This window comes from Wickerhamomyces ciferrii, contig 00262, assembly GCF_000313485.1.
Source record: "Wickerhamomyces ciferrii WGS project CAIF00000000 data, strain NRRL Y-1031 F-60-10, contig 00262, whole genome shotgun sequence".
Lineage (NCBI taxonomy): Eukaryota > Fungi > Ascomycota > Saccharomycetes > Phaffomycetales > Wickerhamomycetaceae > Hansenula > Hansenula ciferrii.
Genome location: NW_011887478.1, coordinates 3731 through 25292, shown reverse-complemented (window position 1 = coordinate 25292; position 21562 = coordinate 3731). Strand labels below are relative to the sequence as shown.

Here is a 21562-nt window from a genome sequence, read left to right as displayed (position 1 = left end):
TTTTTTTGAATAAAAAGATGACCTTGAACTAAGTTAATTGTAGTATTAAACCTTTTCAAATTGTAGTATTTTCTTGATCTAATTTGTATATAAATTCAATATTTTTGTATATGTGTCGCGAATTTTGGTCGTTATTAAAATTTAGAGCCCATAAAGTATCCATCTTTAATACCCGATATAAACCACATTGGAATCATACAACACAGGATAAAATGCTTCTTTCAAAAGGTAATTCTTTAAGATTGTTATCCCAAACATTATCATCCCAATCAAGAAGATTCACTCAATTATCAACAACTTCATTCAATATTGATCAAAATGAATTACAAAAAGATCTTGAAGAACCTCTAATTCAACATTTAACTAAAAGAGGTTTAATTTCACAAACTTCAAATCCAGAAGATTTAGAAAATTTATTAAACAAGACTAAACTAGGGTTATATTGTGGTGCTGATCCAACTGCAAAATCACTTCATTTAGGGAATCTTTTACCTTTAATCATCCTGTTACATTTTAATTTAAGAGGTCATAATATTATTGGATTAGTTGGTGGTGCCACGGGTGCAGTTGGTGATCCAAGTGGTAGAACTACTGAAAGATCAATGATGGAAGATCAAACAAGATTGGATAATGTTACCAAGATTCAAAATCAATTGGAAGGATTTTTCACAAATGGTATACGATATGCAAAATATTTAAGTACTTCTCATGTAATTGAAGAAGGTTTAATTAAATCTAAAAATAATTTTGAATGGTGGGAAAATGTTTCATTTTTAGGGTTTTTATCAACTTATGGTCGTCATATAAGAGTTGCACAAATGTTAGCAAGAGATAGTGTTAAAGGTAGATTAGAATCTGAAAATGGTATTGGATTTAATGAATTTACTTATCAAATTTTACAAGCTTTTGATTTTTGGCATTTATTCCGTAATGAACAAGTTTCAATTCAAGTTGGTGGTAATGATCAATGGGGGAATATTACTGCAGGTATTGATTTAATTAATAGATTGAAAACAAATTTAAATAAAAAAGATTCGTTGAAAAATAGATCATCATTTGGTATAACTGCACCTTTATTAACCACTGCATCAGGTGAAAAATTTGGTAAAAGTGCGGGAAATGCAGTTTTCATTGATTCCAAAATCACACCATCATTTGATTTATACCAATATTTTATTAAGACACCAGATTCTGAAGTTTCTAAATTATTAAAAATTTTCACTTTATTACCATTAAAACAAATTGAAGAAATCATTTCAAAACATGAACAAGATCCAAGTTTAAGATATGCACAAAGAATCTTATCAAATGAAGTTACAGATTTAATTCATGGTGTTGGTTCAGGTAAATCAGCTGCAATTATAAGTTCAATTTTATATCCATTGCCTGATCAACCATATCCAGATATTGGATCAGATGAATTAATTGATGCTTTTGAAAATGCAAATGTTTTGAAAACTTTACCTAAAGAGGAATTTTTAAATAAACCATTTAGTTTTATTTTATCAAAAGTTCAAGAAATTTCTAAAAATGAATCACGTAAATTGATTTCAAGTGGTGGTGTTTATCAAGGTTTTGATAGAATTAGAATTGATACTTCAGATTCAATGCTTTTAGGTGAAGATCAATTAATTGATGGGAAAGTTTTATTATTAAGAGTTGGTAAAGGTAAATATCATGTTATTCAACTAGTGTAAATAGATAATTATATATAACTGTATATAGATGTTAAATTAAATCCCTTTAACTTTAATGATTTGATCAATTGTATCGAAAACACCTTGTTCTAAAGAAATGAATTCAAAATCTAAAATTTCCTTTGTTTTAGTGTTATCGAAAACAGTAAAACTTTCTCTTAATGTTTCTTTATCTGAACCAGGTACACCTTTTGGAACTTTGTCATGTAATGAAGGGAATTTGGCATTAACTATATCTAATAATGTTTGTTCTGTAAAGGTAGTTTCATTCAAAAACAATCTTTTATTTATAGTATTATCACGTTGAAATGCAAATAAATGAGCTTTTGCCACGTCTCTAACATCAATAAACCCACCTTTCAATCTTTTGTAATCATCACCATTACCATTTGTCACCAGAGAACCAAGCAGATCACTTGAATAATTTAATTCATGAACGGTTTCATCAAATAATTGAGGACCAAACACGTAAGCTGGATTAATAACACTAACTTTAACATTTGGGTTCTTAGAACTATATTCCCAAACTTCTCTTTCAGTATAAGTTTTGGAAACGTCATAACCTGTAACAGCATCTATATCTTTGGAATTACCTCTAACCCACTCAACATCGTTCCATGAATCTTCATTTTCAACAAGATTTTGACCTTCACGATTAACCGAATGAATAGCAGAATCTGAAGAAGTATAAACAAGTCTCTTGACATTAAGACCATATTTGGTAACTGATTCCAAAAGATTCTTTGTACCATTTATAGCTGGTAAAATCAAATCTTGTTCAGCATCTTTATAATACCTTGGAAATACGGGTGAAGCTGTATGTAAGACAATTTCAATTTCTGGATGGCTTTGCAAGATTTGTTCAAAATGTTGCTTTGAGTCAGTTAAATCTGGAACGATAACATAGCTGAAATTGTCATTTTGGAAGTTTTTAACAAAATTATCACCCTTTTCCATTGTTCTAACTGTTCCTATAACGATATAATCTTGTTCTAAAAGGAGTTTGATAACATAAGTGGCAATGAACCCTGTAGCACCTGTGATTAAGACTGTTTGAGCCATTATATGGGAGTTAATATCAATTCTGAGTAGATCAATTGAATTTTATGGTATTGAAAAATGGATTCATTGTGTCTTTTATGTCTTTTATGCTTATCAAGCTTATCAAATGATTGAGCCACAATTACTAAGTAAAGGTATACAAACAATCAGGTAGAATGAATTAATAAACTAACGAGATACATCAAACTGATACAGATCAAATATTTCTGAGATATAATTCAATTGAAACAAATGTTTTCAATTAGTTGTTCCATTGTGTTTTCCTTCAAAGTTTTCCTATTGATCCCATGTCTTTGCATGCGCATTATATTACTTTAATAGATCTGATAACTCCAAACCGCTTTTTCAGTACGATGCGCATGAAAAAATTTGGAAGTTTTGTATAACGCTAATGAAGAAGTATAAATAAACTGAAGGAATTCCAGTTCGATATCGATCCTTTTTGAATGAATGTTGTTGTCAGAGAATATGATCATGCTTGAATCAACCAGCTATCAATGATGATTGTAATGGAATTTACTTCTGTTTTGAATATAGTTAATGATAAATCTATACTTATTAGTAACCGAAACCATGACATAGATGTAAACCCAATTTGACCAATGAGATTGTAACACTTTCTCATCTACGTATATTACTAGCTAAATGTCTAACTTGTTGAGCAAACTGTTTCATAATAATAATCATCATCATGCTTATCGTTCGTGGTATCTTGATGCTTGTGCTGTCACCATAAAGTTCACCAGCTTGTAATAAATATATTCCAGATATCATGTATCTCTCAGCTTCAGGTAAATTACTGTGAACAGATCTCAGGACATTTTGTGTATGATCAGCAGATTCAATGTTATATTGGGTAAAGATCGATTAATTGAAGGGAAAGTTCCATTACTAAGAGGTGGTAAAATGTATAAATATCATGTTATTCAACTGGTGTAAATAGGAAAATATAATAGTGTATATAGACTAAATTCCTTTAACTTTAATGATTTGATCAATTGTATCGTAAATACTTTGCTCTAAAGAAATGAATTCAAACCCCAAGATTTCTCTTGTTGTAGTATTATCTAAAACAACTCGTTTACTCAATGGTTCTTTATCTGAACCTGGTGAACCTTTTGGAATTTTACCTGCTAGTTGAGGGAATTTGGCATTAATTATATCTAACAATGTTTGTTCAGTGAATGTTCTTTCTTTTAAAATTAATCTCTTGTTTATAGTATTATCATGTTGAAATGCAAATAAGTGAGCTTTTGCCACATCTCTAACATCAATAAAACTACCTTGGAATTTCTTATAATCATCACCATTACCATTTGTCACTAAAGAACCAACCAAATCACTTGAATAATTTAATTCATGAACAGTTTCATCAAATAATTGAGGACCAAATACGAAAACTGGATTAATAACACTAACTTTAACATTTGGGTTATTAGAACTATATTTCCAAACTTCTCTCTCTGCAAAAGTTTTAGAAATTCTATAACCTGTACCAGCATCTATATCTTTAGACTCACCTTGAACCCATTCAACATCATTCCATGAATCCTCATTTTCAACAAAATTTGGTCCTTCACGATTAACTGAATGTACAGCAGCATTTGAAGAAGTATAAACAAGTCTTTTAACATTAGAACCATATTTGGCAATTGATTCTAGGACATTTTTGGTACCATTTATAGCTGGTAAGATAAGATCTTGTTCAGCATCTTTATAATACTTTGGGAAAACAGGTGAAGCTGTATGTAATACAATTTCAATTTCTGGATGAGATTGTAGAATTTGATCAAAATCTTTCTTTGAGTCAGTTAAATGTGGAACGATAACATAACTAAAGCTCTTATTATCGAATAGTTTTAACAACTTATCACCCTTTTCCTCCGTTCTAACTGTTCCAATAACGATATAATCTTGTTCTAAAAGGAGTTTGATAACATAAGTGGCAATGAACCCAGTGGCACCTGTGACAAAGACTGTTTGAGCCATGATTTGAGAATTGGTTTTGTTTAAATCAGGAAATAAATCAATTGAAGTTGAAAAAAGGATCCATTGTGTCTTTTATATCCCTATCAAAAGATTGAGATTGCGCAATTCCGATAATCACCAATGTCCACAATTAGTAAGTTCAAGTACTACTACAAATTAAACAGAAAAACTAATCAAATCACATACAATATATATAGAAGTATCAGTTAATTCAATTGAAAGAAATATTCATTTCATTTTTTCTTCAAATGTCTCATATTGTCATGTCTCTCGAGGCACTTTCTATTGTTATCGGATTTACTACAATATCATCTAGATATTAATCTATTCATTTTATAGGTATATATCTTAGATCTTTCCTTGAACTTTCAAGATTTGACTCACCGTATCCACAATTGTTTGTTCTTGTGGTATGAATTCAAACCCTAAGATCTCTTTAGTCTTTGAATTATCTAAAGTATAATAACCTTTGAAAACTTCTTGATCAGAACCCGGTTTACCAATATCAACTTTATTTGAAACTTGTGGGAAATGTTTATGAATCAAATCTTTTAATGTTTGATTATTATAAGGTGCTAATGCTGTAAGTAATCTTTGAGAATCAGTTTTAGAATTTTCAATACATGAAACATGAGCTTTTGCCACGTCTCTAACATCAATTGAATAACCCAAAATTTCATCATCTTGTTTTTTCAATATCTTGTTTATAATTTCACATGAGAAATTTAATTGTTCTGAAACATATTCATCAAATAGTTGAGGTCCAAATATATAAACTGGATTTATAATGGAAAATTTGAAATTGACATCATGATTCTTTTGGAAGAAATCCCAAACAGCTTTTTCACCATGAGTCTTGGAAGCTTCATAAGCCTTACCACTATCATTTTTAGCTTCATTTAATTTAACATTATTCCATGATTCTTCAGTAACAACTTCATCTTGGCTATAACCATCTTCAGAACGAATAGCAGCTAATGAAGAAGTATAAATGAATTTTTCCACATTTGGTAAATTCTTATGAACAGATCTTAGGATATTTTGAGTACCATGAATAGCAGGTTCAATCATATCTTTTTCCACATCTTTTAAATTTTTAGGAAAAACAGGTGAAGCAGTATGGAAAACATATTTTATATCAGAATGTGCACTCAAAGCTTGGTCAAAATCATCTTGAGAATTGACAAGATCTTTCACAATAACGTATTGGAAATTGGAGTTTTGAAATAATGAAGATAACTTGTCACCTTTCTCAGTAGAACGAACTGAACCAATAACTTTGAAATCTTTTGATAATAGTTGATTGATTAAATGTTGGGCCATAAACCCAGTGGCACCGGTAACGAATACTTTTGACATCTTTGACTAAACTGATGAATAAATAGATGAAAAGATCAAATATATGAGATATCCACCTCCTTTTATATCACATTCTTTTTAGCAATTTGTGATTATTTTGATTGTGATATCGTGTAATTACAAGCAATTTGATGATGTTTATTGCTTATTATCGCGAGTTCAAAAGTAAAAAGTAAACAAATATACGAAGGAATAACCAAAAACCCATTAAATCACTTTAAAAATGACTTCAAATTCAATTGATTTCCATAAAATTGCTGGTGATTTGAACAATCGTTATAAGGAACATGTTTATTCAAAAAATCAACAGGATTATACTGAACTTGTTAAAATCTATAGAGATTTGGTGGTGAAGAGTCCCCTTGGAAGACAATTACCACAATTATTCAATTCTATTTTCAAATATGAAGATCCATTGGCTCAGGAAGCTGCTTTAGATGTTATTGATTTAGGTAAAATTTATCAAGGAGTTGATGAACGTACCAAGAAACAAGAAGAACAAGGTGATACTTTAGATATCAAATATGGTTATACAGATTTTATTGTTATGGAATTATTAAAATGGTTTAAACATGATTTCTTCAAATGGGTTAATGAACCTGAAACTTCTACATTACAGGGGAAAGCTAGATTAATAAGAGTAGAACCACCAACTGCTTTGGAATCACAAGATGGGAATGCAAGTTCCGTTGAAGTTTACCAGTGTGAGGGAGATGGTTCAATAATAAGATTCCCAAGATATAATGATCCTGTGAAATTATTAGAAACAAAAAAAGGTAGATGTGGTGAATGGGCAAATTGTTTTTGTTTAATACTTAGATCCATGGGGATAAGAACAAGATATGTTTGGAATGCAGAAGATCATGTTTGGTGTGAAATTTATTCTGAATCACAAAAAAGATGGATTCATATTGATTCGTGTGAAGAATCATTTGATAATCCAACTTTATATAACAAAGGATGGGGTAAAAAAATGAGTTATGTTATAAGTTATAGTATTGATGGTACCCAGGATGTTTCCAAGAGATATGTTGTTGATAAAGATAAATCATTACCAAGAAATAAAATTAATGAATTGGATTTACAAAAGATATTAAGGTTTTTAACAGTTAATCAAAGGAGAAACTTGGGTAAAGATGAAATTTATAAATTAAGTATAGAAGATTCGATTGAAAAATTGGAATTGAATGGTCAAAAACCAATATATCTTCAAAGCGATATAGTACAACCAAGACAAAGTGGTAATGATGAATGGAAAGAAAAGAGAGGTGAAGATGGGAAGTAGCTACAAATAGAATATAAATCAAATAATATATCTATGAATATATCTAATAATGTAATTTTGAATCATATCTTGAAACAGGTTTTATATAATCAGTTTCAGGTTTCTTTGTAGTATCAACTAAATCATTAAAATTTTTAAAAAATTCACAAATTTTCTTTGATGCCCAAGAATCACCATCAGATTGAATATAACCTAAATGACCACCAAGATCTGTTCTCAATTGAACAATATATGGATTATGTTTAGCTTCTTCCGTTGGGATTGAATGAACACCAACCACAGGATCATCAAATGAATTTATTGATAATAAAGGAGTTTGAACATTGAAAATTCTATTTATTGAACTTGCAGCTCTATAATAAGTCCAAGAAGTTGGGAATCCATATAAAGGTGCAGTTATTCTATTATCAAAATCACTTATTGAAGTATATTTATGTTTTAAATCCTTTTCAGTGATTAAACCTTCTTTTAATAATGTTTCTCTATTTGATTTTAATAATCTTGTTAAATATGAAGTTGTAACATCTTGAAATAAAAATCTTGTTAAAAATCTATTGGGGAATCTATACATTGAATCAACCATATCCCAAGGATTTGATAATGTAACAGATGCAACAAATGGTGATTGGTCCCCTTCTTCACCTAAATAATTAACCAATACAGTAGAACCAAATGAAAGTCCAATACCAAATAAAGGTCTATTTGGATAAATGTTTTGAATAAATTTAACGAAATGACGTAAATCATCAGTGGCAAGACCATTAAATAATTCACCAGAAGTTAATTTTGATCTTGAACAACCTCTTGAATTTAAAACAACAACTTCAAATCCATTTATATTGGTTAATTTATCTACAATAGATCTAACTTCTGGTGCATGAGATCCAGAACCAAGACCATGAGATATAATAACCAATGGTTTTGTATCGTTACTAGGTTGTTGTGATAGTTCCTCTGGTGTGAAGAATCTTGTTCTTGGATGTTGTTTTGGCCAACCTGATGGTAATGTTTTAGCAGCAATATTATAAAAATCTTCTGTTGATTCAGGTTTTGGTATAGCAAAGTCAGCAGTTGAACTACCACCATCAGGGAATTCAATAAGTCTTCTACCATACCATACTTGAAACTCACGGGAGTAATCAGCAGCACCAAGATACATTGTTTGTAAATCCCCAGTGAATAACCACGGTTTTAACCAGAATTTTGAACCATTTGATAAACCATCCACTGAATTAACAACTTCTTTGAAAGGTATTATAGAAGTACCATCTTCACCACCGTTTTTCAAGTGTAGTTTGACAGTGTTGTCTGCTTGGAAGCTTTCCACATTCCCTATGAAACCGACCATCTTGAGCTCTTTGTTCTAGTTCTCGTTGATCTACTTCTAGTTGATCTTGTTGTTTAATTTGTTTCAAATTTCAATTATCAACACTTTTTATTTCCAGTATAAAAGATCAAATTATTTCCTCGGCAAATTGAAAGAATGCCGGAAAGACTGAAATGTTGGGAAACAAATTAAAACACAGTGGAAATTCAACCAATTATTAAGAAAAAACACAATGGAATACGAGGGAAATTATGGGATATTTTGTTGTGTTTTATATGTGATAATTGTAGTGATTTGCTGTGTTTATTTCGTGTTGGTTTGTTGGTCTCGATCTCGTTTAAACCGTTGAAAAATTATTATTTCAATCATTAATACTCAACATTAATACTAACGTCAAAGATCAAGATCACCTCCTCCACAATGCTCCATCCTTTGATCAAGAGACATAGTCTCCAGTTCATAAGGACATTCCATTCCACCAATGTCAAATTCAGTGCTCAAAGTATTATAAAAAGAAAATCTTTAAACGATATACGTCAATTATATAATTCAAATACTAAAATTTCAGTTTTAACAGCTCATGATTATATATCTGGTAAAATTGCAAATGATTCTGATGTGGATATGATTCTTGTTGGTGATTCTTTGGCAATGGTTGCCCTTGGTTATGAAGATACTAATGAAATCCCATTTGATGAATTCCTATATCATTGTCGTGCTGTTTCAAGAGGTACTACAAAAAGTTTCCTTATAGCAGATTTACCATTTGGTTCTTATGAATCTTCTATTTCAAAAGCTATAGAATCTTCTGTTCAATTAATCTCCAAGGGAAGAGCAAATGCTATTAAATTAGAAGGTGGTAAAGAAATTGCTCCAACTATTAAAAGTTTAACTCAAGTTGGTATACCTGTTATGGCACATATTGGGTTAACTCCACAAAGATCAAATTCTTTAGGTGGGTTCAAAGTCCAAGGAAACACTGGAGATTCTGCTTTTGATATTTATCAAGATGCCCTTGAAGTACAGAAAGCTGGTGCTTTTGCAGTGGTATTAGAAGCTATTCCTGCAAAAATTGGGAAATTTATTACAGAAAATTTAAGCATACCAACAATTGGTATTGGTGCAGGACCTGATACAAGTGGTCAAGTACTTGTTCAAGCTGATTTATTAAACCTAACAAATAGTGAAATAAATCCAAAATTTGTTAAAAAATATCTAAATGGTTATAAATTAAGTATTGATGCTATTGGTGAATATATTAATGATGTTAAATCCCAGAAATTTCCTGAATTAGGTATTCATACTTATAAAATTAAAGATGATCATTATGAAAATTTTATTAAAAAAGTTGATGAATTAAAGAATAAAAAATAGACTAGTTTAATCTCGTGTATATAGTAATATAAATTAATCCCAATGCATGTTGTAGGATCTTCACTTTATCAACACGGATTTCCCATCTCTAATAGGTATATATTCACCAATTTCTTCATTATCTTTACTTAAATCCATAACTAAAGTTTTACCAAATTCACCTGCAAATATATCATAAACTTTATTTAAATTTTTTGCTAATTCTTCTAATTTTAATTTTGGTTCAAGAAAATGTTCACTGCTTAATACAAATGTCCCCCAGTGCACCCCAATAATTTTCTGGGCTTTTAAATCTTTCATAATTTTAATACATTCCTCCGGGTTTATATGACGAGGTTTTTGATGCCATTGAGGACAATATTGTCCACATGGTAACATTGCTAATTTTAAACCATATCCATACTTGGATCCAATCATTTTAAATAAATCATTAACATATCCTGTATCACCTGCATGGAAAAAAATTGGTTTATTATTTCTTAAAATAACATATGAACACCAAAGTGATGAATTTGAATCTAATAAATGTCTACCAGACCAATGCATTGCTGGTGTACATACAATTTCATAATGATTATTTGGATCTTCACTAACGGGTAATTTAACTCTATCCCACCAATCTAATTCAATTATATTGAAAATCCCCTTCTTGGCTAATGATTTCCTTAAACCTAATGGTACAATCCATGTACTTTCATTATGTAATTTATCTGCAATTTCTTCATCAAAATGATCAGGATGATTATGTGAAACCATAATAAAATGTGGTTTGGGTAATTCCTCAATTTTACATGGTGATGGAGTTATTCTTTTTGGGCCTAAATATGGATTAACTAAATAATTTGCAAATAATGGATCTGTAAGGAAATTAACACCACTTATTGAAATATATGAACAACTTTGACCTAACCAAGTAAATGTTAAACGATCTTGGAATTTTGGTAACTTAGGATCACTGGATTCCTTTTTAGTTGGATTATCTTTTAATGAAGATTCTCTTAGGAGTTCAAAATCTGGTGTGAATATGGGTAATAATTCTCTAAGTTTGGAATTTGATGGAACATTACCTCTACTTTTACCTTCAAATAATTCTAATATTCTTGATAAAAAAAATTCAAATAATGTTTGGACTCTATATTCTTCAAATGGATTTTCAAATCTACCAGCAACAGTAAAACTTAAATATTTATCAATTAAACTTGCTTGACCATGGATTTCTTCAGGTTTTAAGTTGGAATTTGCAATTTTCAATTGTTCTAATTGTGATCTTTTTGTGATTTCTTTATTTGCTGCGTATGAGACATAAAGAGCATATGAAGTATAAGATGCCACTATACCAAGTCCGATCTTTGTGGGTATTGAAAGAGCCATTGAAGAAGCAGTTAGTGAATATTCTGGCTGGTAATAGAAGCTATATTATTTTTGTTTATTGGTGATGTTCTTGATATGTTTCGGTTTGTTTTGGTTTGTTTTGACATGTTTTTGGAAGCTTAAATTTTAGATTTCAAATCTCCGGAAATTTAAATCTTTTTAAATCCTGAAAAGCGTCAAATTAAGATCAGCAAATTGAACACCAAAAATATGGAAACTAAGATCATTTTAGTGTCAGACAAAGCCAATCTCTCAGATTCTCTTTGGCTTTCTGTTCAAAAGCACATCATTTCGCAACCTTCTACAGAAAAAGTCATTATTTATTAAATATTACAATTAATTTGATGCTCTATTAAACTCTATATATGCAAAAATGACTCTATACCTTGGTCTTTGATGCCAAAAGATGTGATCCAGCCTCTTGTAACATCGACAAATCAATCACACTCACGTTTCTAGCATAGCCTTTTGTAGTATACACATAATCAGTATACATGATTGCATCTGCCTTTTTACCAAAAATCATTGATGATGGATGAACTGAAATTAATTGACCTGATGCTGTAGTTCTATATGATCTATCAGGCATACCAATAGCTGTATTTGATACAAACCCAATTAAAAAAGCCTTGAGTACTGATGAAATATCCATTGGTTTATTACCAATTTCTTCATCTTCATCAAATAAATGTTGATCTTTTGTTAACATAATCATATATTGTCTAATTTGATTTCGTACTCTCAAAACATTTTTAAATCCACGGAATGATAATGATAATTCTTTACACCATTGTTGTCTTTCTCTTGAATTATCAAATTGAATATAAAAATCTAATAATTCTTTCAACATTAATAAATCACCATATTTTGAACCTAGGATACATAAACTTAATCTTTTTTCATTAACTTCATCTCTTGATTCGGATTGTGGATTCATAACTAAATTATCAACTGATAAACATGATACAATATCAACAACTTGTGTTAAACAACCAGTTTCATATGCATTCAATAAAATTGCTGATAATTGTGGTTCTAATGGTAATATAGCCATTTGTAAACCTAATTTTGTAATTTTCCCTTGGTCATCAAGTGCTTTAATTTGATATAATTGTGTTAATGATGATAATAATGATTCTTGCCCAGGGTGTTCTAACCATGACCAATTTAAAATATCATCAATACCTGCTCTTTTTAACATTAATACAGGTGATGTAACATTTGATCTTGAAATTTCTGGTTCTGTTTGATTTGGTAATTTACCATAATCATCTTCGGTATATAATCTAAAAGCTTTACCTTCTCTTTCACGACCAGCTCTACCAGCTCTTTGAGTGGAAGATGCTTTAGAAACTGGTGCTGTTAGCAAAGTTGATAATCCTAATTGATGTCTCCAAACTTTAACTTTACGTAACCCAGAATCAATAACATATCTAACCCCTGGAACTGTAATAGAAGTTTCTGCAATATTTGTAGCTAAAATAACTTTTCTTCTTCTTGCTTTCAATGGTAAAAACACTTTAGCTTGTTCCACAGGTGGCAATGCTGCATAAAGAGGTAATGGAACAATTAATGGAGCTTCTCTTGGTAATCCTGGTGCAATTCTTTCTAATAATCCAACACATTTATCAATTTCTTCTTGACCTGGTAAGAAAACTAAGATATCACCTTCTAATTCACCATTATTAACTTGAACAATAGATTTGATTGAAGCATCAACAATATCTTCCACTGGTTCACCTAAATAAAGACGATCAACATTATACATTTTACCTTCGACATATAAAATTTGTGCATCATTATAAAATTTTGAAAATTTTTCAGCATCTAATGTAGCAGACATAATGATTAATTTTAAATCATTTCTCTTGGTTAATAATTCCTTTAGGAACCCCATTAATAAATCAGTTAACACTGTTCTTTCATGTGCTTCATCAATAATTATTGTAGAATATTCAGGTAATGAAGATTGAACCATTAATTCTCTTAATAACATACCATCTGTTAAATATTTTAATTTTGTATGATGAGTGGTTTTATTATCAAATCTAACAGAATAACCAACTTTATCACCCAATGCGGATCCAGCTTCCTCAGCAACTCTTGTAGCTAAATTTATTGCTGCAACACGACGAGGTTGTGTAACAGCTATACTTTTTTTATTTAAAGGTAATAAAAATTGTGGAATTTGTGTAGATTTACCTGAACCTGTTTCACCAATAAGTATAGTGACTCTTTCTTTTTGTAATTTGGATATTATTTCATCTTTTGATTTATAAATTGGTAGAGTTTCTCGTATTTTTAATAATTGTTTTGATTTTAAAATTCTTGATTCTTTTGATAATTCAATACCTCTTCCATCTCTTTGTTCTTCTTCATCATCACTGAAAAAATTCACAGTTTTAGGTTTCCCATTGCCATTGGTTTTCAATTTGGTACTTATTTTAGGTTTTTTGTTGTTTACTTTAGGTAATTTATGTATTTTACGATCTTCTTGATCTATTGATTTGACTTGTTTTGAATTAGGACTTTCCACTGTAAGATCATTACCATTTGAAATTTCAATATTAACATCTTTTGAAATATTGGTTTGATTTTCTTGATCTTTAGCTTCAAGATCATTAGATGTCTTCTTCTTTCTTTTTCTCTTTTTAGATTTATTAACTTCTGTTGACGTTACTTCATCATTATATTCAGGTGTATTCAATACTTCATTTTTAGGTACATCATCTTCAAATTTTGTATGAAGTTTTTGGTTATTCCCCTTCCAACTCATCTTTATTATACGCTTATCCCAAGATGGTATAACCCCTTTCAAATACCTATCCTTCCTTTTTCTTAAACCTACTAATAATTTCTTTAAAATCAGTATATTTAATACTCGAAAAATTTAAATCCCATCGGTCAGAGCAGCATTTCTTTAGCACTAGCCACATAATTACCGTATTGGGTTTTCAGTGTGGCTAGTGTGTTTTTCTCTCAGTGTGGCTGTTGTGGATCAGCTAAAAATGGAAATTGAAAACATTGAAATTTAAATTGTTTCATAAAGTAATCTTGAAAGTATATCAACTATCAGTAAACAGGGATCAAAGACCTGCATTCACACCCCACACTCCCTCTCTTTGCATAGGTGATTCATGTCCACACAGCTACTCAGAGTATGGCAGTTCGTATACGTCCAGCTACTACACTAGCTGTTGTCCTAGCTATAGCTTTTGCTTTCCATTTGATTACAATACTTTCAGTCCCAATAACAAGTTCAATAACATTGTGCACTTATGATGGTTACAAATTTGGTGTTTTCGGTCTATGTCATGGTGATAAATGCTCAAACCCTGCTATTGGGTATAGTGGTAAAGAACTTGGTGATGTTGATGGGTTTTCACTACCTTCAAATGCAAGACATTCAGTATCAAAATTATTAGTTGTTCACCCTATAGCTGCTGGGTTTGTACTTATTTCACTTGTCTCATCAGTATTATTACACTGGCATGGACCTTCAAATTCGTTAAGATTTTTGTTTTTCTTATTGTTATGGACTATTCCAAGTTTCTTAATCTCATTGTTATCCTTTTTAGTTGATATATTATTATTTGTCCCACATTTGGATTGGGGTGGATGGATTATTTTAGCTTCTACAGTGTTAATTGCCATTTCAGGTGTCTTATTATGTATTATGAGAAGAACAATTTCATCAAGAAGAGGTTTAAAACGTAAAGATACATTCAATAATAATGATTATCATTTACAACCTTTAAATTATGGTTATGGTACTGTGGATGGTAATTCAGATACAAAATTCGGCTCCAAATCATTTGAAGGTAAAGATGAAGATGAAAGAGCTCCTTTTGTTCATGAAAATGATGAAAATTATGATAATACTATGAATGTGACTAGAACAAATGAAGATTTAAATAATTACCCATCTACTCAATTATATGATTCAATGCGTGGTGAAAATAATAGAAGTGCACAAAGTAACTCAACAGGTTATAGATCACCAGAAAATATATTGGCACCTTTATCAACTGCTTATAGAGGAGCAGCTTATAATGATACATTACCAGAAGATTCAACTCAACAACATATCATAAATTCAACTTCACCACAACCAAATCAATATCAAGATGAACCTTATTCACAACAACAACAACCTTTAATTCCACAAAATACATCCTCTTCACCTGATTATTCTGCACCATATCCAACAAATCTTCCAAATACTGATTTCCCATCAACTTCATCACCTCCATCTCAACAACAGGAACAACAACATAGATGGAATGCACCATATCCAGAAGATAATGATTATAGTACAAGAAGTTATGATCGTAATAGTACACCTCATGTTGGATCAAGACCTTCGGGACCTCGTCCAATGCCATTTGCATCAAGTGGTATACAAGAAGAATTACCTTTATTACCTTCAGAAATCGCTGCAAATACTTTAAATTTAAATAGAGGTGATATAGGACAACCTTCGAATGTTGAACTTGATCAATCAAGAGAATCTAATGAAAGCCCAAGTGCTCCACCATTACCTTTAGATGATGATGATTCAAACGATGAATATGATGATGCTGAAACAACATTACCTGCATATCCACATGAAGAAAATCCGCATCCATTGGTTCAAGAAACTAAAAGACTTTATGAAAGTGAACCACCATCACAACAGCAACAACATCAACATCAACAAGAGGATGAAATGTTACAAGCACCATCTTCTTCAAATAATCATGATGTTTCAAGACAAGCAACATATAGAACTAAAATTGCTAATGCTATTGATCAATTACAAGGTACTCCAATAGCTAATAATAGTGAATATTTGGCAACAAATGATAGTTTATTAAGCTCGACTTCACACTTGAACCTAAATGCATCTTCAAATAGTGTTGCTGCTAATAATCAACAACATGGAAATAATTTTGATGATGAAGATGATGATGACTTATATAGTGCACCTGCAAGATCCGTTACAGTGGTACCTGAAGAATCTGAAGCACCTCCATTACCATCACCAAGTGCAGAATCTTTCCAAAGTGATGCATCATCAAATTATTCATCACAAGTCCCATCAGCTTTAAATTCACCATTAGATCCACCAACTAGAGGTCATTCATTACTAAGACCTAATAGAGGACCATCAGCATCACATTTAAGACCAAATGATTCATTATATGATCATCATGAAAGAATCCCATCAGCAAGTACAATATCTAATAAGGAATCATCAGAAGATTTATACCCATTATCGGATCCATTAGCTAAAAGACCAACACCAGCACCATCATTTTCAAATATATCAATAACATCTTCAAACTTTACATCAGTTTCACAAAGAGGTATCAATCCAAAATATCTTGAAAAAAATCCTCACGAAGCACCACAAGTTTTACGTACACCACATACATTACAAGAAGATCTTGTACCAAGTAGACAACCAACTTCAACATCACCACAAAAGACCAAAGCACCACCACAAGATTTATTAATCATGTCAAATCCAGATTTTTCAATTTCATCACCAAATAAAAGAAATGGTAAGAAAAAACCATTAACAAGACCTCCAAATTATTAATGATAATCATAATTTGTTAATTGTTTAGAGAATAATAAGATAAAATTCACGAAGTTGGAAAATATTTATGAACAATATATTGTAGTTTATGTATATTATCCTCTATAGAAGCAAACAAATTAACATCTCGAATGATTCTGTATAAATTCACCAAAATTTTATAAACTTACTGAAGCACATGATTAACCCATTAACCCTCAGTCCAGTAATGTGATTAATATACGTTAGGAGTTAGGAGCTTCATGTTTTGAAATCACAGATATTTTGTAGGTATTTCGGTAGTAGCTTATAATTTTTCAGTATATTATACCACTTAACATATTCTACCGTACGTAGTGGGATTCCTTAGCAATTTTTAAGTACAGCTAACAATATATCTATACTAGTTCGGTCGGCCAAGAATTACTTCGGAATATTTGAAATGACATAATGACAACGAATTTCTCCATTTTGGTACTAGTAAATATATGAATATAATCCTTAAGTTTAGGAAAATCTTATGGTACTGCTATTTGGTTGTTAAAACGACTTTGAAATTTTGGCTTTTTTTTATTTAAACAATTTTAAAGTAATTTTAAGGTTTATTAGGTTACCTTTTTCTTTTTTGAAAATTTTTTATCAAAAAAAAAGTTTGAAATTACCGTGTTTGATGATACAAGAGCCTATTTAAAGCAAAAATGAGCTCAAGAATTACAATTAAATCCTCAAATACTTTAAATTGCATGCTTAATTAAAGAAATTGTTTTCTATTAAACTCTTTCGGCCGATAAATCTTATAGAACAGATTCGCGCCAATTTGAAAAAAATACCCAACTTCAACGTCAAAATTGAAAAGTTATAAAGATCTGAAAACACCTTAAGAGCGTAACGGTTCACTTCAAGAAGTAGGCATGTCGAATACAATCAAGCAGACGGTACACAAAGGGAGCAAAAGTCTTGATTTCATCAGCCATAACTTGAGAGCTTCTATCGTCAAGCCTTTATCATCTCAAGAAGAAGCTATAAACGTTCCAGATAGAAACTTCAAAGAAAGAATAAAGACTCAAGATGTTTATTGTAATGCTTACTATAGACCTAATGGTATAGACAAATTGATCAAGACAATAGAACCTGATATGGTGAACAGAACAGGTGCATTGCAATCATTTATTATATCAACCGATTCCAAACCAACAGTTGAGAAGAAAATTAGATTTGATTCTGAAAGACAAGCTATAACATACTTCAAAAACATTCCAAAGCAATATCAGACTTTAAACACTATTGAATTTGAGAAAATTGTGACCAATTTATCAAATGAATCCCAAACACAATTATCAGAAATTTATGATGGTACAAGTCAATCTTTAGATAATATCTTAGCATTAGATCTCAACAATACAGATGACTCAAAAGTTAATAACAAAGACAAAATACTTTACGTCATTCAAAATCTATTAGATACCACCAATATTTCAGTATTGGAAGAGGTCACAAGGTTCATCACAACTTATACTATCAACATTGAAAGTCCAAGTGAATCTAAAGATATAACCATTAATTTCCTCAATCAAATCATCAATCAAAATTATAAACTAGATTCATATCCCTCAATATTAGGCTTTTTAACCAATTTCAAAGAACAATTATTTAGCAAATATAAAATATTGAATAAAGATGCTCAAGTATTGGACTCATGGGCTAAAACTTATATCCATTTTGATGATTATGAAAATACAAAACATTTCATGGACAACTGTATTAATACAGGATTTACCCCTTCTTCCAACACCTTAAAATCATACATTTCATTAACTCAAGAAAAACATGAATCCAAAAAAATACCAAAATTTCAATATTTCTCTTCATTAATCGGTTTAGATGATGCTATTCATACACAATTAGATGGTGAATTAACAAATGAATTATTGAAAAGATCGAATTCACCTGAAGAAATAATATCTTTAATTCAAGCATTGAAAAATAAATATCAAGATGATGAATTGAAGAATGAAATCATAAAAATCAAACCATTCATTCAAAACTATTTAACAACACACATTCCAACATTAGATGATGATCCAGCAATCAAAACAACGATTCATAAAGAATTTGAAGAATTATCTGGTGAATTTTTAAATGAAGAAATTTTGTACACTTTAAGAAGAAATGGTAACTTTATACTTGCACAAAAACAATTACAAAAAATGGAAAAGGTGGATAAAAGTTTTGGAATACGTATTATGAATACAGCTTTGACAAGAATCTTAGAAGCAGATATTGGTAGACCTGGTTTTGATAAAAAATCAAGAGATGCTTTTGTTCAATCCATAAAATTAAAAATGGCTGAATCAAATAGTCAATAGCATGTTTAAGGATCTATGAGATAGTTAATTTACTTGTAACTGTATATAAAACCCACTTTACCTTAAATATTCATTAAATAAATCAAGTGAGAGCCTATAGACTTATATAAAATGTAAATATGAATTCTGAATTCACATAAAATTTCACAGAAGGTTTGGGTCTATGTTATCGCGAATGTGTTTTTTATGTCTTGGGTCTTGGACTCCCCGGTAACAAAATATGATACACATCTGAAAAAAAATATTTGTAGTCTTGAAACTGGTAAATTTAAAAGAACTTAAAGCATCTTAGATTTCTCCTTTCTTCATTATTATCTACAATGTGTCAAGGAACTCAAGATGAAAAGCAGTGTTGTTATATACTTTCTTGCTTTTACCCTAGTTGATTCCAAGCTATTTGACTATGGCTTAAATGATATAAACCATTCAACACTAAATAAAGAATCAGAATATTCAATTTCAGATATAATCAATCGACATAGAAGCTTAACAGATGTTGCTAGAGAAGACATCAAAACTTTCCAAAACCCCAAATATGATACATCTTGTATAAAGAAATCATTAGAACCAATTTTATCTAAATGTTTGAAGAATAGTATTGATAGTATAGATTCAAATTTAAGAGTGGAAACTGCAGCTAAATTATCAATATGTGAATTCGAAGCTGCTAAAATCACATATCCAGTTGAATGTTATCCAAAGACATATTATTTTGGAAATGATGAAGATTCAATAGATTATCAAGAATGTATACTAGGATTGGAAAAGAGTCCTCAATGGTGGACGACTTATAGTGGGAATTATAGGGCTATTGGTGATATTTGTTTCCAAGAATCTCTTCCATATGAAAAAGATGAAATTCTAAACTTATTTTTGAACGTTACAGAAGTTTATGAACAAATTTTACAAGATTTAAATGCAAATGTTGAAATGTCATCAAAATTTAAAGAAACTTCATTAAATTCATTTGAAGAATTACAAAAATTTATGAATCAAGTATTGGAAAAATTAGAGAAAGATACTAATGAATCCAAACATGAATTTGAAATGAAGTTGAAAGATATGAATTCGGTTTTAGAAGACACATCCAAACTAGCTAAAGTGTTTTCAAATGATACTACAGGTATGACTGATATTGTTTTAAATCAAATGAGTGATTTAAGTTCAAAATGGGATGGTTTTTTCACACAATATAACAGTGACGATTTTTTAAATGAATTATTAGGGATGAAACAAATATTTGTACAAGAACTGGAAACAAGAGATTTACAAATAAACAATTTAATGAATTCATATAGTGACAAATTGGAATCATTATATCAAAGCTCATATGAAAATAATGAATTATCAGAAAAGATTGGAGAAGGTTTACGAAAATCATTGAAAGATACCAATGAATTGAAAGATGTTTTAAAACAAACTGAAAATTCTGTTACAATTAGCTCAGAATTTGCACAAAATTTACTTGAATCATTTAAAGATTTAGACCAAATGAATATTGGTGAAATTTTGAACGTTTCAGAACAAGAATTATTGCTAGTTTTCCAAAGAATAACAGATGAATTGAACCAAGAGATGAACAAAATTCAAACTCAAACGAGGAAGTTAGATAATGAATTAGATATATTGGTTGGAAAGATCGATATTGCAACTGGTTCATTAGTTAAGATTAATGATATTTTGACTAATAATGTAATCATGAAGTCATTTATATTCCTAGCTTCCACTTCAAAGGTATTATCAAGAAGAGTTTCACTAACGTTATTAGGTGGATTGACGTATTATTTTTTTTTGAGATACTGGATGAGACTTGTTACTAGAAAGCCTGGGTTTTTGGTCATATTACTTTGCTCGACGTTATGTGGTCTGTTTGTTGGAGATTCTATAATCAATGTTATCCAAAGGTTTAATAGAATAGAGATAAACTCAAGTCCTATAGTATACCACGATGTTAATTAGCCATAACTAATTATATGAACTTTACAAAGTTTGATCACATCCTTTCAATCTGTAGCTATGAAAAGAACTTATGAGAGCTGTTAGTGATATAAGCTAGTATTGATTTTGAAACATAGATAAAACACCATTGAAACAAATGATATAGGCTATTCATAAGCGCGTACGAAGCTATAAAGATCGACAGTTAATAGACTTTAAAGAGTTTCCAGA

The 21562-nt window shown here is 30.3% G+C and overlaps 12 protein-coding genes across 12 annotated transcripts; 6 read left to right on the top strand and 6 right to left on the bottom strand.

The window, feature by feature from the left end:
- Nucleotides 1-212: 212 nt before the first annotated feature.
- On the top strand, nt 213-1697 carry MSY1 (tyrosine--tRNA ligase MSY1; the record flags this gene model as incomplete). Its single annotated transcript, XM_011273150.1, has 1 exon — nt 213-1697. One exon carries the CDS (start codon nt 213-215, stop codon nt 1695-1697), a length of 1485 nt encoding a protein of 494 aa, XP_011271452.1.
- A 36-nt stretch (nt 1698-1733) lies between these two features.
- Nucleotides 1734-2759, bottom strand: DFR3 (Dihydroflavonol-4-reductase; the record flags this gene model as incomplete). The annotated part of the gene is made up of 1 exon (XM_011273149.1): nt 1734-2759. One exon carries the CDS (start codon nt 2757-2759, stop codon nt 1734-1736), a length of 1026 nt encoding a protein of 341 aa, XP_011271451.1.
- A 966-nt stretch (nt 2760-3725) lies between these two features.
- Nucleotides 3726-4748, bottom strand: DFR2 (Dihydroflavonol-4-reductase; the record flags this gene model as incomplete). The annotated part of the gene is made up of 1 exon (XM_011273148.1): nt 3726-4748. One exon carries the CDS (start codon nt 4746-4748, stop codon nt 3726-3728), a length of 1023 nt encoding a protein of 340 aa, XP_011271450.1.
- Nucleotides 4749-5096: 348 nt separating this feature from the next.
- On the bottom strand, nt 5097-6107 carry BN7_6292 (uncharacterized protein; the record flags this gene model as incomplete). Its single annotated transcript, XM_011273147.1, has 1 exon — nt 5097-6107. One exon carries the CDS (start codon nt 6105-6107, stop codon nt 5097-5099), a length of 1011 nt encoding a protein of 336 aa, XP_011271449.1.
- Nucleotides 6108-6330: 223 nt separating this feature from the next.
- Nucleotides 6331-7392, top strand: PNG1 (peptide-N4-(N-acetyl-beta-glucosaminyl)asparagine amidase; the record flags this gene model as incomplete). The annotated part of the gene is made up of 1 exon (XM_011273146.1): nt 6331-7392. The coding sequence occupies one exon, from the start codon at nt 6331-6333 to the stop codon at nt 7390-7392; it is 1062 nt and encodes a 353-aa protein (XP_011271448.1).
- Nucleotides 7393-7435: 43 nt separating this feature from the next.
- On the bottom strand, nt 7436-8740 carry EEB1 (medium-chain fatty acid ethyl ester synthase/esterase; the record flags this gene model as incomplete). Its single annotated transcript, XM_011273145.1, has 1 exon — nt 7436-8740. The coding sequence occupies one exon, from the start codon at nt 8738-8740 to the stop codon at nt 7436-7438; it is 1305 nt and encodes a 434-aa protein (XP_011271447.1).
- Nucleotides 8741-9139: 399 nt separating this feature from the next.
- Nucleotides 9140-10093, top strand: ECM31 (3-methyl-2-oxobutanoate hydroxymethyltransferase; the record flags this gene model as incomplete). The annotated part of the gene is made up of 1 exon (XM_011273144.1): nt 9140-10093. One exon carries the CDS (start codon nt 9140-9142, stop codon nt 10091-10093), a length of 954 nt encoding a protein of 317 aa, XP_011271446.1.
- A 60-nt stretch (nt 10094-10153) lies between these two features.
- On the bottom strand, nt 10154-11464 carry FMP30 (N-acetylphosphatidylethanolamine-hydrolyzing phospholipase D; the record flags this gene model as incomplete). Its single annotated transcript, XM_011273143.1, has 1 exon — nt 10154-11464. One exon carries the CDS (start codon nt 11462-11464, stop codon nt 10154-10156), a length of 1311 nt encoding a protein of 436 aa, XP_011271445.1.
- Nucleotides 11465-11843: 379 nt separating this feature from the next.
- On the bottom strand, nt 11844-14240 carry DHR2 (RNA helicase; the record flags this gene model as incomplete). The annotated part of the gene is made up of 1 exon (XM_011273142.1): nt 11844-14240. One exon carries the CDS (start codon nt 14238-14240, stop codon nt 11844-11846), a length of 2397 nt encoding a protein of 798 aa, XP_011271444.1.
- Nucleotides 14241-14624: 384 nt separating this feature from the next.
- On the top strand, nt 14625-17048 carry RIM9 (Rim9p; the record flags this gene model as incomplete). Its single annotated transcript, XM_011273141.1, has 1 exon — nt 14625-17048. The coding sequence occupies one exon, from the start codon at nt 14625-14627 to the stop codon at nt 17046-17048; it is 2424 nt and encodes an 807-aa protein (XP_011271443.1).
- Nucleotides 17049-17938: 890 nt separating this feature from the next.
- BN7_6285 (uncharacterized protein) lies at nt 17939-19393 on the top strand (the record flags this gene model as incomplete). Its single annotated transcript, XM_011273140.1, has 1 exon — nt 17939-19393. The coding sequence occupies one exon, from the start codon at nt 17939-17941 to the stop codon at nt 19391-19393; it is 1455 nt and encodes a 484-aa protein (XP_011271442.1).
- Nucleotides 19394-19732: 339 nt separating this feature from the next.
- On the top strand, nt 19733-21352 carry KAR5 (Kar5p; the record flags this gene model as incomplete). Its single annotated transcript, XM_011273139.1, has 1 exon — nt 19733-21352. The coding sequence occupies one exon, from the start codon at nt 19733-19735 to the stop codon at nt 21350-21352; it is 1620 nt and encodes a 539-aa protein (XP_011271441.1).
- Nucleotides 21353-21562: the final 210 nt, after the last annotated feature.